At 53.6% G+C, this 16,604-nt stretch overlaps 1 protein-coding gene across 3 annotated transcripts in view; it reads right to left on the bottom strand.

The window, feature by feature from the left end:
• Positions 1 to 433: 433 nt before the first annotated feature.
• The window catches only part of TFCP2L1 (transcription factor CP2 like 1), a 49,468-nt gene continuing 33,297 nt past the window's right edge, over positions 434 to 16,604 (bottom strand). Inside the window, exons 8-15 of one of the 3 annotated variants that reach the window (XM_051838603.3) lie at positions 13,774 to 13,865; positions 12,000 to 12,048; positions 11,823 to 11,916; positions 8,653 to 8,743; positions 7,733 to 7,836; positions 5,672 to 5,814; positions 1,558 to 1,609; positions 434 to 1,195 (exon numbers count right to left, since the gene is read on the bottom strand). In XM_051838603.3, coding sequence (XP_051694563.1) covers positions 1,149 to 1,195; positions 1,558 to 1,609; positions 5,672 to 5,814; positions 7,733 to 7,836; positions 8,653 to 8,743; positions 11,823 to 11,916; positions 12,000 to 12,048; positions 13,774 to 13,865 — 672 coding nt within the window. In that variant the 3' untranslated portion in view covers positions 434 to 1,148. Of the gene's footprint in view, positions 1,196 to 1,557; positions 1,610 to 5,671; positions 5,815 to 7,732; positions 7,837 to 8,652; positions 8,744 to 11,822; positions 11,917 to 11,999; positions 12,049 to 13,773; positions 13,866 to 16,604 lie in introns of those variants that run through there. The other 2 variants (XM_089329387.1, XR_016231682.1) reach the window with 2 other exon arrangements.

Below are 16,604 nucleotides of genomic sequence, written 5' to 3'. Positions count from 1 at the left end.
TTACAAGGGTTTGGAAGGTGAAGCTGAATCAGCAGAGTCCTAGTGCTAGGCCACAGGAACCACAGGCAAGACAAAGACTAACTGCTGAGTCTACCATAGTTACTGATATTCAAACGTCATCTCAGGTAGGCCATTTAGAAAGGTGACACAACCATTCCAAGGTAGGCAAAATACCCTCAACATCTCCTCTGCGATTGCAAAAAGGTCAGAGTGTACATGAGGCGTCCCACAGAAAACAAAACGTCCCTGAGGAACCTGGCAAATTTAGCAGTGAAGAACTAACGTCTTCTCTAAAGGGGATTTTGTAAGTGCGTCCAAGAGGGCCTGGTACCATGGTGATAGTCAAGCTCATCTGATGATACAATGGAATGCTCCCTGCCTAGTCCTCCTTGTCCTTGATTGCTCAGGAAATAAAATTATACTAAAGTAGTTCCAGAGGAATCATTGTTCCCATCCCTGCAAATGGGCTTTTTCCACAACTCCAGCAGGCTTTAGAACACCCAGCTGTGTGGCAAGTCGTACACGTACACCAGGGTGCCCACCACGCCAATACAGGGATGGAGACGAGTGCAGCTCTGGGCTTGCAGCAGCAGATCCTTCGAAATGAGGGAGAAGTGAAGTAGCAGAAGGCACACGATAACCGCACGCCCATCCCATCATTCAAGACCAGCACAGCTCACTGAGAAGGGAAGCAAACAGGAGGATGGGGCAAATCGCCTCCATCGAGTCCGCGGGGCTGGTCTCGGAGCCAGCAACCAGAGACGGGGTAAAGGGATGGGGTGAGGCGAAGCCTTCTGCAGGGCCAGTGGAGCAATCAGAAGGGACCAATGAGGTGGTACCGAGATAGATACCCAGTGAGCCTTCAACTAAGAGGCAGGAGGCCCCACTGTGTCCCTTTAGAATATGAGGGCTAGGAAAAAGAACAAGAAACTGTCCAAAAGCTGGAGGCCAGGAGTGGGGGGAAAAGATCCATTGGCTTTCTGCACACCAGACTTCGTGTCCATGGGCTTCTGCTGGTTGACGGTCTGTGGCTTCCATTGCCTGTGCAGGGTCCTTCCCAGCTCCAGGTGGCCAGTGAGGCTGCAGCTTACATCCAAAGGCATCTGTGGGGCTGGGCGCTGGGAGGCAGGTGCATGTCCTACTTTTGCTCAGAGCCCGCATTTCAGGATGACATGGTAGCCGTCATTGCTCTCAGCTGCATAAGAGAAACACTGTGCATATTTCACAGGAAGAAAGGTGCATTCTTGCCATACTCAGGGGACCCGAAAGGAATGCTGGTAGGCTACTGGCAAATAAGCCCAAATAAGCCTCAAGGTTGAAGAAAGGACCTATGTCCAAGGAGCTTTGGGCAAACTGTGGTTCTCATGGATGGAACAGCCCCCAGACTCCTAAAGGCACTCATTGGCTACAACCCACAGAACAAGGGGGAAGTGGCCTTGTGACCATTTGGGGTCTGTGACCCACCCACATGGGCCCAAAAGGCTCCACCCTCAGCCCCTGGCTCTGAGCGAGGCATCGCTTCAATCAGACAAGAGACAGTGGGCGGGGGAGTATTACCTTTTAATGTGCTGAGGGTAAAACAAGATTCGTCTTGGAAATTCTGCACCATCTGAAAGGCAAGTGAGAGATGGCATTCCTCAACATTGAGCTCGCCATTTATGTGTGGGATAGCAGAGCCTGGGGCAGCGTCTGCACAAACGCAGGAGCCACACGTGCCGAGAGAGAGCCATGAGAGAAAGACAGACAGCAGCCTGGGCAGGGATGGGGACGCTGCCACGGAACACAGGGCCTCGGGGTTAGTGTTTATGCTGGCTCTGCTTTGCCTTAGTAACTGGGTCATCCACTCTCTGTAATGGACACGCAACAGGAACACACATGTGGACGCAAGCACCCCAAATCCAAAAATGCAAAATTCAAAATGTTCAAATGATAATCAAACAGTCTCCAATTTGGGAGCATTCAGGGTTTTTTTTGCTTTTTTATTTTTAAATATTTATTTATTTGAAAATCAGAGTTACAATGGCCAGGTCTGAATTAGGCTTAAGCCAGGAGCCAACAACTTCATCCAGATCTCCCATATGGGTGGGAGGGGCCCGAGCACTTGGGCGGTCTTCCGCTGCTTTTCCCAGGCTCATTAACAGGGAGCTGGATCAGAGATGCAGCAGCTGAGACACCAACTGGCACCCATACGGAATGCTGGTGTCACAGGTGTTGGCTTCACCCACTACTTCACAGTGCTGGCCCCAGGCATTCAGTTTTTAAACTCTGGGATTAGGGATGCTCTACTGTAAAAATCTATGCAAACCTTCCAAACTCCAAAACAAGTCCAAGTCTGAAACAAATGTTTCAGATAACAGATATTCAACCTGTAATAGTAGTAAATCAAAAACCATTTAAACTTTTTTTCCCAAAAAAGTCACACATAGAATATGTATGAGGACAATACACAAGGAATATGCCTGTGTCCGCAGCCATTTCCGGACATGGACAACGTGCCAGGGCTGCTTGACGAACTCCCCGGGGACCTCGGACAGCAGCCTTTTTGTTCCTGTCTCAAGGTCCACCAGTGAAAGGGTGCTGTTTCAATGATATGCACAGAGCAATGGCCAGGAGTGGGCAGCAAGAAGCAGTTCACGGACTGGACAGGAATGACTGTGCACTTTCTTCTAAGAGACACGTGCCCTGGGAAAACACCTGCAAGTGTGCACGGAGCAGCATCGCTGTCTGCAGACACAGAACTTGAAAGCAGCCCTGGTGTCAGTCAGCAGCAGGCATCTGAACCACGCGTGTCACCCAGCCACACCCCTCCACGCACGCAGAGTTCAGCAATGAAAACACCCAGTCACAGAGGACTACACCACTAACTCACTTACGTGAAGTTTAAAGCAGGCAAAATTAAATGACATGGTGAAAAGGAACAAGGAAATGATTAATACAAAATGCAGACCAGCGGGAGTGGAAGGGGAATAACAAGAGCCTAAAGGGGCTTCCAATGGAATATTCTAGTAACCTGAGGGCACGTGTGTGGGAACGTTAATGATGTTTGTTTTACACTGCACAAATGCGGTGTACACACCCCACTTACATATGCTGTATTCCATAATATACGTGTAAAGAATATTGAAATTACACACATTCATAAACACACACACACACCCAGCACAAAAGCCAAAGCAAAGAAAGCCAGCTGATGTTGTAAGGTCTGCTCTGGATTACGACCCCAAATCTTGCAAATCCAACCACCTGTGGACCCCTGCTCCTCACCACTTGGGCCTAACGAGGCATGAAGTGCACTTATTCTATACTGTCGGCCTGTTCCATCCAGGACTCCCTGCAGCCCAGCCACATGGGCTTAATCAGTAACTCCTTTGTTTAATTAAGTGCCCTTGCACCCCAGGGGCCGGCTCTGTGGCTGGTTAGCCTGCCTCCAGCCCTCTGGGCAATTAAGAACCAAAGGTTTCCAATTGATTCGGGGTTACGATGCAAGGAGACTTTGGGGAATAAGAATCGCCTACTTAGCCAAGGTGGCATTTGAGCCCTGTTCTCTGCTTCACTTACTTCACGGTGACTCTCGAGGGCACAGGGCAAGCTGAGGCAGGATGTCCCTCAGAGATCTGTGAAACTGCAAGGGTTCCCCATATTCTTGGCTATTGTCTTCACAAATAGAAACTCATTCTGCAATGCAAAGTGACAAGGCTTCCATGCCCCACAACTGCTGGTGGTTCTGGGCTCCGGCTCCTTCCCGGCTACTCTATAGGAGGCTCTGGTCCAGAGCCCTGGGCTCCATTCTCCTCTCCGAAATGGGGGTGGGGAAAAAAAGTCGCCATTCCTAAAGTCTAGTGGAGTTTAACTGCATGGAAGGAAGCCTGAATTGGTGGATCTTTGTCATGTGCTGTGAACACCCACACCTGCACACACTAGGGCACACACGCTTACTAGGAACTGCCTGGCACAGCACATCAAACCTATTATCAACTCTTCTAGGAAGAATGAGGACAATAAGGGTCTTTCACATTTCCCTTCTGCTGTTCCATCTCTTGATGCCCTCATCCTGATGACGAGTCATTTCTTAATTAAAGCACCAGGGTGGCCAGCGCTGTGGCGCTGTGGGTTAAGCCTCGCCTGTGACACCGGCATCCTCTGTAGGTACCAGTTCGAGTTCTGGCTGCTCTGCTTCCAAGCCAGCTCCCTGCTAAAGCACCTGGGAAGGCAGCGGAGGATAACCAAGTGCTTGGGCCCCTGCACCCAGATGGGAGACTCAGATCAAATAAAGTTCCAGGCTCCTGGCTACAACCCGGCTCAGTCCTGGCTATTACAGTGATCTGGGGAGTAAGCACATGGAAGATTTCTCTCTCAGTCTCTATAACTCTGCCTTTCACAAAAATGAAATAAATCTTAAACACACACACACAGCAGGAAAAAACCACCTAGCCACCCTTGAGGATTGAGATGAAACACGAGGGGAACGGCAGCCCGATGACAAGTGACCAGATTACTACCAAGGGTGACTACTTATGAAACACAGATTCCACATTCCAGGCCCTAGGAGGTTTCAGCACCACTTGCCCCCCAAAGTAACAAGCACCTGGCAGGCACACTCACTCTCTCTCTCTCTCTCTCTCTCTCTCTCACACACACACACACACACACACACACACAAACCCTGCTGAGTCTCCCGGCCACTGGCTCTTCTCTTTGATCCTGATCATAACCCGCCTGATGGCTGTAACCACCCCCTTTGCAGATGTTGAGGCGGAGGCTCAGAGAGGTTTGTGATTCTCCCCCGGCCGCTTAGATACAGGGGCGCAGCTCTGGGAGAGGACACCAGGGCAATACCGCAACCCACGTCTCCTGTGCCTTTCCCAGCCTCCACCCCTGCACCTGTTCTCTAAAATCCTTTCTAGGAAACTTTCCATTTCTGGAATTGACCTGGGCCCTGCTGGGGGCTGAGCTGGGGATTTCGGGAGGAGGTGGGTCTCGTGCTGCTCAGAGCATGGGTCCCACGGCCGTGCTTCCTCCTTCCTGGCTGAGCCACCTGGTGCAGTTCTCAGCCCGGGTGCCTCAGTCTGTGAGATGGGCCACAAGGAGCGCATGAGTCACTGTGAGAACGCCGACGACAGGAGCCAGGACAGCAGGCACTCCGACGCTGGCACTTGCTGCTCGCGTTATATGGAAGACAGATCCAGGACAGAGCAAGCCTCTGAAAGCCTCTGCTCGGGACACGCGTGGAAGGCCTAACTCGTCAGCAAGCCCGGCCAGTGCCACAGCAGGCACTGCTCCAACAGCACCTGAGCCCTCTGCTGCCCCCGGCCTGGGCCTTGCTCGGCCCGTGTTGCCACAGACAGACCCAGGCAGACGGCAGCTCCTCTGCCCTTCATGGAAGCCTCGCTCTCACCTGCAAGCGACAGCCTGCCACCTTTCTCTGATTGCCACAGCCCTGCCTGTAAGCACTGTGGGGACAGGGGTGCTCCGGTGCCTGCTCAGCAACCAACCAAGGGTGGGGTCAGACCACTCAGACCCACATGTGGCCCCACAACCTCAACCCTCCCACCTCATGGCCCGGCAGGGGGCCACAGGCGAGCAGGTGGCATGCAGATGAGATGCACAGGGCACCTTTGTGGCCCAGCGTCCTGGTGCTCCTGCCTGCTCAGCTCCGAGCTCTGTCCCTCACCTCGTTGCTCACTACCACGTGGATGCCCGTGGGGCCCTGCCGGTACACACGGTGGATGTGTTGGGGGGAGATGCTGTACAGATTGGCGATCTTCTCAATCAGCTCCAAGGTGGTCAGCTCCTCCAAGAAGATGGCGTGGTACACTGCAGGAGACACAGCATCCTTCTTTGTAAACGGCCAGCTAAGCACCATGGGCCTGCCACCACACCCCCACCGAGAACCACTGTGCAGGTGCTCACGCCCGTTGTAAGGGTGCAAGGGGCGCCCGGAAGCCACACAGCTGAGGGTGCCACAGCAGGCCCCTGCAGCCATCCACAGGCCGACAGAGGCTGGGCCCAGCCTCTTTCCTCCTGTTTCGGTCTCTCATGGGGCACTGGTAGAAAATGAGGAGACTCCTGGACCGTCAGACCCAGTGACATCCAGATGGGGGTGAAGTGGAGGCTGGAGCGGTCAGTTTCCAATGTGTGGCCAGATGCACTCCCACTTTGAGAGGGAGGAAGAAATCTGTGTCCCCGTCTCATTCTTTCCATCAGTGGAAGACTAGCTGGCTCACAGCAAGTTCTGCAGGCACCCAGCATGCACTCAATCATAAGGGGCCTCAAGTTCCTCAAAACCAAATGCATCTGGCCAAGTCCTTAAGAAGCCACTTGAGACATCTGCATCCCATACAGGAGTGCCTGGGTCTGAGTCCCAGCTCTGCTTCTCTTCCAGCTTCTTGCTAATGCACACCCTAGGAGATAGCAGAAGCATGGCTCAAGTCCTTGGATCCCTGTCACCCATGTGGGAGACCAGGATGGAGTTCCCAGCACCTGGCTTTAGCCTGGCCCAGCTGTTGTGGCATCTAGGGCATGAATCAATGGATGGAAGATCTTTTGCTGTCCCTGTCTCTCTCTCCTTTTCAAAGAAATCTAAGTAAATTTGGAGGTCAGCATTGTGGCATAGTGGATAAAGCTGCCACTTGCAACGCTAGCACCCTGTATGAGCACCAGTTCAAGTCCCAGCTGTCTATTCTAATCCAGCTCCCTGCTACTGCCCTGAGAAAAGCAAAGGAAGCTGACCCAGGTTCTGGGGCCCCTGCTACTCTCATGGAGACCTGGAAGAAGCTCCTGGCTCCTGGCTCCTGGCTTCAGCCTGGCTCCAGCGCTGGCTGTTGTGGCCATTTGGGGAGTGAATCAATGGATGGAAGACCTCTCTCTCTCTCTCTCTCATTCTTCCAAATAAACAAATAAATCTTTTTTAAAAATACAAAGAAATGTAAATGAATGTTTAAAGTAAATGGAATGTGATTCAATGTGAGGTCCCCAAACCTTCCTCAACTACGGAACATTTGGCTCAAGACAACATGACTGGAAGCAGGATACTGTGAAAGCACACACCTGGGGTGGCTGCTCTGCAGGGGGTGGCAGAGGTCATGGCTCCTGCCACACAGCAGGCTACCTGTCCTAGGGGTCAGACAAGCTGACCCACTGTCGGTCCGACAGAGCAGAGCCTTGGTGCCAACACCAAGCCTCTCGTCCAAGACTCCTTTCTTCATCAGAACCCTAACAGTGCTTCTCTTTGTCACCTTTTCTGAGCCAGTTCCTCTTCCTGATTTTCCTCATAAAACAAACAACAAAGCTAACAAGACTCTAGGCTGCCACTGTTGGCCTTTGCCCCAGTTGTCCGGGGCTGCCAGCAGCGCGGAGTTGAATAGGAAGCCGGCCAGCAGCGTGTACCTCACCACTCCTGCCCCGGGAGCTGTGTGGGGGTAGACAAGCTACATCGTGGGCGGTCCTGGGTTCCCATTCTGCCTCTGTGCTCACCAGAAGTGAGACCTGGGACAAGTGACCCCTCTCGAGCCCCAGGGTGTGCTGGGAACCCCATGCTGTGCTGCAGCCGCTGCCCCAAGCAGGGCACACAGTTGGCTGCCGCTTCCTTGCCTGTAGGAATCTGGCAAACATGGACTCCCTCTCCTAGGTTGACCACCTAAAGCACGGATGAGGGCCCGGACACTCACACCTGTGGGAAATGCAGAGGCCAGGCTGGGGCTCGGGAAGCTAGGCTACAGGGCCCACAACTCACCGCACAGGCTGCTGTCTCCGCTGGCCTCTCGCTTCTGCTGTAGGGGCACCCGGCTCTGCTCTAGCTCCTGGCAGACATAAATGGTCATCTTCGGCCTCACGTTCCTGGCAGGACAGAGGAGATAAATAGCATGTACAGCAGACCAGGCGCTATCATGCTGATCACAGTGCATGCCCCTCCCAGGCCCTGCAAACTGCCCCAGAACACGAATCTCAAGAGGCCTCCCCAGGGTGATGGTAAAAGCACTTTCTCCACCTTCCCAGAACACGACTCACACCAGCCTCATGCAGCCTGGCCACACCCACCTCCCAGACAACTGACCCTTCCTGAGCTCTACAGATATTCCACCTGTTGCACAGCCCACAGCGGGCAGATCTGGGAATTCAAACCCAGGCCACCCTCACTCTAAAACCGTGCTGCCTGTAGGTGACCATTAAAATTTAAGTCCACTGCAATTAAAGGAAAATGTGTCCATCCCAGTAATTAAAGTGCTTTGGGACCACAGGTGGCCAGAGGCTCCTGGACTTGACCACGTGGCCGTTGAAAACAAACAAACGAAAAAACACCACGGAGGCTCTGCTCCTGAGAACGGCCATGGACACCAAATGCCCCGTTGCAGCCCAGGAGGTGGTGGCCCAGAGCCCAGGACCACAAAGCACAGGAAAACCTGGGCAAGCAGCTCAGAGACTAAGATCTAGAGGCACCCTCATGCCTCAGTCCCAGAAGAGGCAGGGGCCTCCAGGTGGGGCTGCCACAGCTTGCTCGGATTCTCACTCCCTGGCTCCAGCCCTGGCCCTTCTCACTCACTGCACCTGCCCTGCCTCCTGGCACCCACCACCCAGCCCACTCACGGAGTCTGGGCTTGCTGGCACCCAGGCCGGGAAGCAGCCTCCAGCCGGCTGCCGGAAGTCAGTACCCACCTGCCTTTGATGGCGTTGAAGAGCCGGATCCCATCTGCAGGACCACAGATCTGGACGAGATCATCTCGGGACATCTTCAGCAAGTCGGCCCCTAGATGAGAAAACACGGCTGCCCTTCAGGTGGAGCACAGGAAAAGGACTCCAAAGCCATGCACCTGTAGACCCTACATGGGAGGTGGGGAAAGGGAAAAAGCCAGCCCCACTCTCAGGGGACACCAGCCATTCCAGGGAAAGGGCAATGGTAAGGAACCAAACATTACCAGAAGATGTAGCCCACATGGTACCAGAAACCTGGTGCTCACAGTGTGGGTGGACAGAAGCCAGGAGGGCCTCATACCTGTGCCTGCCCTCTTCCCCGCACTTTGTTGCTGTATAATCTATGCATATGTGTATGGACTTTATCAGCACGTTGCCATGGCGACACCCACAACTCTTGGTGCACAGAGGCATGTACCTCACTGGAGGCTAACACCTAGGCCTCGTTTCATAAAAATACCACAATTCACATGTCCGCTGTTGGTGGGCATCAGCAATGCTGTCATGAGCAGCCTCTAGGAGCTTTCTCGCGTATGTCCAGAGGGCTGGGTCCAGGTTAGACAACTGGGTCACAGGGCACGTAAGCATTTGGCTCTAGACACTGGCCAATGGCTGCCCAAAGTGAGGCAAACCTCTGTACAATCCACCAGCAGTGTGCAATGACTGCCCCACATTTACAGCAGCATGGGTAGAGGGCTGGCTGTCCCTTAGGGCCAGAGGAGACTGGGAAGTTAAGAAGGAAGTGAGGCATGGGAAAGCTGGATTGAGCTCCTGGCTACCAGGTTTGGGCTGCCCTAGCTCTGGCTACTGTGTGTATTTGAGGTGTCAAACAATAGATTATAGCTAGCTATCTGTGTCTCTGGCTCCCTACTGAAGGGCTGCCCTAGCTCTGGCTACTGTTGTGTATTTGAGGTGTCAAACAGCAGATTATAGCTATCTATCTGTGTCTCTGACTCCCTACTGAAAGAAAGGAGAGACAGAGACAGAGAGGGAGAGAAAAGATTTTTAAAGATTTATTTTATTCATTTGAAAGGCAGAGTTACAGAGAGGCAGAGGCAGAGAGAGAGAGATCTTCCATCCACTGGTTCATTCCCTAGATGGCCACAGTGGCCAGAGCTGGTCCAATCCAAAGCCAGGAGCTTCCTCCAGGTCTTCCCATGTGGGTACAGGGTTCCAAGGACTTGGGCCATCTTCTACTGCTTTCGCAGGCCATAGCAGACAGGTGGATCAGAAGTGAAGCATCCAGAACATACGGGATGCTGGCAGTGCCAGCGGCAGCTTTACCAACTATACCACAGCACCGGCCCCAAAAGTTAGTCTTTGATTACATTAAGTTGTTACAAACTATCAAGAAATGTTCAGTCTAAAAAGTGATAGAGTACATTTTGAAAACTTGTTTATGATATGCCTCGTGATGCAGAAAATTGAAGTTATATTGTGCATTTTAGGTTTTATTTTTGTATTAAAATTCTTTCTATATGATAAAAAATAAAAGGAAGTAATGGGCAGGCATTTGATGTTGCAGTCAAAAGACTGCCTGGGAGGTCCAAGTTGGAGCATCTGGGTTCAAGTCCTAACTCTGCTTTCCATTCCAGCTTCCTCTTCCTGTTAATGTGCACCTTGGGAGGCGAAAGCAGATGGTTTAAGCACTTGTGTCCCTGTCACTTGCAGAGGAGAGCTGGATTGAGTTCTGCATAGCCCCGGCTGTTGCAGGAATTTGCAAAGTGAAATAGTGGGTGTCTCTGTCTCAATGTCTCTGCCTTTCAAGTAAATACAAATTAAATAAATAATTACTTCTTTTTTGAAAAGATTTAGTTATTTATTTGCAAGGCAGAGTTAGAGAGAGAGAGAGATTTTCCATCCATTGGTTCACTTCCCAAATGGCAGCAACAGACAGAGCTGAGCTGATATGAAGCTAGAATCCAGGAGCTTCTTTTGGGTCTCCCCCATGGATGCAGGGGCCCAAGCACTTGGGCCATCCTCCAGTGCCTTCCCAGGTGCATCAGTAGGGAACTGGATTGGAAGTGGAGCAGCCGGGACTCAAACTGGTACACATATGGGATACCCGCACCACAGGCGAAGGCTTAGCCCGCTATGCTACAGAACCAGCCCCAATAAATCATTCTTTTAAGAAAAGAGGGATGCGAGCCTGGCTGCACCTTTCTCACAAGGGCTCTGCAAGAGCTAAGTGTTATGGGAAAGGTCCTCCCCTTTTCTCCCGCCACTCAGACATAGCTTTGGATATAACCCTGCAGGCTCCTATTCCACCAGGTATAAAAGCCAGCGTTCTCTCACCCATTCTTCCAGGCCCGGCCTGCATGTGCCTGCAGCACCTCCCCGACCTCATCTCTGCCTCACCAGGGTCCCCTGCTCTGTGACCACACCAGGCAGGTGCCCACCTTGTGACCTTTGTCCGTCTCCTCTGCTCAAACAGCTCAGCAGGCTCCCTCCCTCCCTCCTTCCAGTCTTTGCTCAAAGCCCCCACCCTGCACAGCCATGGTCAGGGGCACCTCGGCCCCCATCATACTACCCTGGAGTGGCAGTGCCCATGCCTGCTCTGAGTCAGAACTGCAAGAGGGCGGGGTCGCGTCCGATCCTCCTTGCACCCCCACCCCTAACACCAAGGCTGCCGGGATTGCTGAGCTGAAAGATGCACAGACGCTGCCGCAGGTGTCCCTGGAAGCAGCATTTCCCATCACTCTGACTCGCTGCGCCTGGCTCAGGGCTTCCACCAGCCAGGCCTGCAAAGAAGGGTCACCACATTCCGTCTCAGTTGCGGCCTCGGCGCCATCTCCCAGGTCCCGGCTCCGAGACCCACGAGCAGTGTTTTGTTAGGAAGGGTGCACTGACACCACGTTGCCTGGCTAAAGGGCCCTTCCCAGGCAGGCCAGGGCCCATCCTCCCCACAGGTGGGGAGACCTTGATGGGGTCACCCAGACAGTCCCCATGAAGCTGCACTAGAAACTTCCTGGGCAGCATCTTGTGTGGCCAGCCTGTGGCCCAGGGTCAGACACGGGAGCAAATGGCTTCATTCTCCTATGTGCTTCCTACCGCGGTGCCCAAGGGGCCCGGGGGCTGGGGCAGGTCCTGGAAGATACATGACCCCACTAGGAGTGTCCCTGCTGCCCACTCACCCGAGAAGCTGGCAAAGAGCCGGCAGAACTGTGAGAACCTGTTGCGGTGTAGCCACTGCTGGGCATCCTGGATGGAGGCTGACGGGAGCAGGTGCTGCAGGAGAGAGGAGAGGCCTTGAGATAGCCACCTGGAGCTCCCAGGGCCGCCAGCCACAGAGCCCGCACACGCACACTTACGTCACTGCCCAGGGGCAGGGTCTCCACTGGGTGGGTTGGGGAGCTGTTGCTGCAAAGGAAAGGAACAGACAATAAGGACAGACGGAGTTTCTAGAGGCAAGACAGGGGTGTGCCAGCTCCCACCTGGCTCCTGTCTATGTCAGCTTCAGGGATCATTATAAGTGAAACAGGTCAGCAAGAATTTCCTACGTAAGAGAAATGCAAACTGGAACCAATGGGTAATCCCTCAAAATCATTAGGTGACTGCTGGGTGCGGGTAGGAAGCTCACACTGCTCCAGCCAGCGAGGACCCCCAAGCCCACGCAGTCAGCAGCAGCAGCCACGTCCCTTGTTAGATCCTTGTGGTTCTGATCAATCCAAGCCGTGCCTAAAGGACGGGCAAGCTGACAACGGGGCCCGGGCTACACTGCAGTTTCTGGGACCCAGAACCGCACACCTTTCTAGATGCCCACAGGGAACATACAGAATGCCCAGACTTGAAGTTGAGAGAAAGGGACACGGTGAGATGAGTTCCAGAGAGAGAGCCATGATGACTGAGCAGCAGTGTGAATGCAGTTGGTGCTACTGAATGGGACGCTGGAAACTTGCAAAGGCACTGGCACTGGGGTGCAGCTGCTTAAGCTGCCACTTGCATCACTCACATCCCACATCAGAGCATGGCCGCTCCAGTTCTGATCCAGCTCCCTGCTAATGCGCCTGGGAAAGCAGTAGAAGATGGCCCAAGCGCTTGGGACCCCGCACTTTCATGGGAGACCCAATGGAGCTCCTGGTTCCTGGCTCCTAGCTCCTGGCCCAGCCCTGGCTGACGCAGCCATTGGGGAGTGAACCAGCAGATGGAAGATCTCTCTCTCTCTCTCTCTCTCTCTCTCTCTCTCTCTCTGTCACTCTGATTTTCAAATAAATAAATCCATCTTTTAAAAAAAAATGGTTAAGTGTGAAGTTATGTATATTTTAACACAATTGGGGGGAAAAAAGACCTTTGCAGGGATGAGAGGGTCCTCGGTCATCAGCAACTCTACGGTGGGCCAGGCTCAGCACACACATTCCTCCTGCCCTGCATGGAATGTGGACTACCCTCTTCTCAGTGGGGCAAGCTACCCCCCCAAAAAGGTGTCACCTGAAGACCAGGTCTGCCAAATTCTGAACATCTACCTGCCCTCTCAAGGGGACTCCTCAGCATGGCAAAGACAAGTTCACAAACCATCAGAAAAGCTGTGTCTGCTGGGCCAGAGCTGCACTCCCACCTGTTAAAGCTGCCTGGCCTGAGCTCGCCCTGCCTCCACCCAGCCCACGCTCACTGAGCCATCATGGTGCGACCACGGGCCAGGCCACCAGCCTGCACAGAGAGCTGCCCCAGCTCCTGCTTGGAGTTGCACGCCCCAAGCTCAGGGTGGGGACACTGAGAGGACTCACGTTCCTCCAGGAATATGGACGGGAGCTGACGAGACACAGGAAGGGCCCTACCAGCCACCCTGGCCATCCAAACAGCAGCTCCTCTGAGTCCACACGGTCTTGCAGGGCCATTCTTCCCCCACAGAACACTGCAGGCCACTTCAGGAGGCTGTCCCAATTCTCCCAGGGGAGCTCTGGGCTGCTGCCCCACAAGACAACATTGATTGATGTGATTCTGAGCACAGGTGCACAAGCATTAAACACAGCCGAGACTGTGACCCTGAAACCCGATCAGAGCCCCAGTGACAGAAAGGAGGACGGCTTGGGGAGAAAGACCAGGACCCTCAACTCCAGGGACGGGAGGGAGCATAGGTGGACGTACCCTTCACCAAGGCTGAAGCTGTTTGGAGAGCCATTGTAGCTTGGGGAGGGGGCGCTGTTCACCTGGTAGGCTGTGTCGGGCCACGGAGAGCACTGTGGGAGAGATGAAGCAGCTGGGTCAAGAGCAGTGGTCCTCAGGACGGCCAGTGGCCCTGGCAGGGAGAGCTGAACCGTGCTCCTCCCAAGTATCCAGCAACACCAATGTGCAAGACTCTGACCACTCAACACACAGCCTGCATTTACACAGAGCCCACAAGTGGCCACGGAGAGCACGAGAGCCACATTAGGGAGCCACACGCAGCTGCAAAGAGGACTGACGCTCTTTGAGTCACCCTCGGGGCCAGCAGAGCGTGAAAGGTGTCTCTGAGCATCCTTGACACCCAACCCACAAGGAAAACAGCATCAAAAGGGAATTCCTGGGTCTCAAGAAAAGAGCGAGCTCAAACAAAATGGGCCAGTTGCTCAGAGCAGCCTGCGTGGGACAAATGCGGCGAAATGCGTGGCCTGGGAGAACCGGGCCGTAGGAAGCTGCCAAAGGAAAAACAGCCAGAAAACTTCAATGTTAACAGCAACCTGCAGACTGGGCTTCCAGGCAGGAGGCACACTTGCCCAATCACCAGATCACCAGATCACCACAGCGGTCCTTGCCCTCGGGGAACTTCTAGCTCAGAAGCCAAAAACTAACCTGGGAGTCTCCCAAAGCAAGCAAAGGCAGACAGATTTTGCCTGCTGAAGGAAGGTGGCCAGACAGGGCCTTCATCTCTTCACTGCCTTGCAATGACGCCCTTGGGAGAGGACCCACTGGAAGCATTCCTGCAGGTTTACTGTCACTCACAGGACCCCATTGTGAGCATGGGCTGGAATTTGCTGGCCCTAAGCCCTGCAGCCCAAGGACGACAGTGGAGGAGCTGCTACAAGGAGGGGCCCCACTGGGCTATGCAACACACACACAAACACACACACACACACACACACACACACACACCCTGTACTGTGTGGAGGGAGCTCACTGGTACTTCTCCTCCCTTACAGAAGTCAGGGGAGGAGCAGAGAGATCAAGGGAGAGAGTGGTGTCGCCAGGGTGGGCAGGGCAGTGTGTGACACACCCCAGGTTGCACTGCCAGCACAGGCATGGAACAGGCATGGAAAGAAACTGGTCTGAGTTCCAGTCCTTACAATGTGGTCCTTGCATCTGCTGCTCTCCAGCCAGACAAGGGCAGGGCGGGGCTGTTCCCCACTGAGGTCCTCAGCCACCACTACCCTCAGCCAGGTGAAGTTCCAGGACACACATGTGTGAGTCACAACGTGAGCTCTTCTACCATTTTACTGCAAAGACTCCCCTGCGTGTGGCTATTTACACATGTGCGCACACACACACACAGGTGCACACGCATCCACGTTGCTGCTCTTAGCCAGGACAGGATCAGGCCACCCTTCTCTTTCATGCTCACCTAACACAGCCTTAACCCCACCATGGCCAACACCAATTGGATGTTCCAATTGCAAAACAAAGTGAGTAAGAGTTGTTCCAAAAAAATCTGAACCCAGAGCAGGATCTGGCCTAGCAATGAAGGTGCTAGAGTGGGATGCCCACATCCCATATCACAGAGTCTGAGTTAGAGGCCCAGCTCCACTTCCAGCTCTGGCCTCCTGCCCATGCACAGCCTGGGAGGCAGCAGGTGATGGTCCAGGTGACAGGGTTCCTGCCACTCATGTGGGAGACCTGGATTGAGTTCCTGGCTCCCAGCCTGGCTCCCAGGCTGTCTGCATGCATGTCTCTGTCTCTGTCTCTGTTTCTCCTTCTCTCGCTCTTAGCCTGTCAAATAAGATAAATAAGTAAAAAAAAAAAAGAGCCCAGTAGAAGAGGAGATGCTGGCTCTGACCCACAACAGGAAGCAGAGGAGCCTATGACATTCAGGACCTCAGAAGCACCCTGGGCGTTATGCTGCTGCAGCAGGCCAGCACAGGTGTCAGGGTGAAAAAGAAATGCATTCTGACATCTATTGCATCAAAAAAACAGCCGGCGGGGCCGGCGCTGTGGCACAGTGGGTTAAAGCCCTGGCCTGCAGCACCAGCATCCCGTATGGGGGCCGGTTCAAATACTGGCTGCTCCACTTGCAATCCAGCTCCAAACAAATGAGCCTGGGAAAGCAGCAGTTGATGGTCCAAGTCCTTGGACCCCTGCACCCACATGGGGAACCCAGAGGAAGCTCCTGGCTCCTGGCTTCGGATGGACTCAGCTCCAGCCTTTACAGCCAATTGAGGAGTGAACCAGCAGATAAAAGACCACTCTCTGTCTCTCTCTCTCTCTCTCTCTTTTTCTCTAACTCTTTCAAATAAATAAAAATAAATCTTAAAAAAAAAAAAAAAAAGGAAACGCCGGTGCCTACAGCCTCTGACTCACCCATTACACACCAGGCAGCCCCCCGACGTGAGGCCCTCCTCATGCAGAGCTGCTCCTGGCACCACAGCCTGAAACAGCAGAGCCTGCCAACAACCCCATGCCCACTAAGGGGCCATCTGACATGAACGCTGCACAGCCGAGGGAGGCGCTGGAAAGCGTTTTATGCAGGGGTGGTGAACAGGCTCCAGACGAGCCAGCAGCTGACAAGAGCAGGTGCAGAGCCGTGTGTCTGTGCAGACTGTTACACAGAAAGGCAGGCATGCAGCAAACACACGCATGAACTGGCTGCACGTGCAGACAGCATCAGACCAGACACAGGTTGCCCAGAGCCGGACAACTTGGGGGAGACTTTTGGTCACAGGCTGCCTGTACCTGTTCAATTTTGAACCTGTGACCATACAAACACAAATGGCCTAACTTTGGAAAGT

The sequence above is a fragment of the Oryctolagus cuniculus genome, chromosome 3 (genome assembly GCF_051225735.1).
Source record: "Oryctolagus cuniculus isolate XC-2025 breed Fujian yellow rabbit chromosome 3, ASM5122573v1, whole genome shotgun sequence".
In the NCBI taxonomy this organism is placed as follows: domain Eukaryota; kingdom Metazoa; phylum Chordata; class Mammalia; order Lagomorpha; family Leporidae; genus Oryctolagus; species Oryctolagus cuniculus.
The sequence above is the reverse complement of the archived record's forward strand: the minus strand, read 5'-3'. Positions and strand labels throughout refer to the sequence as shown.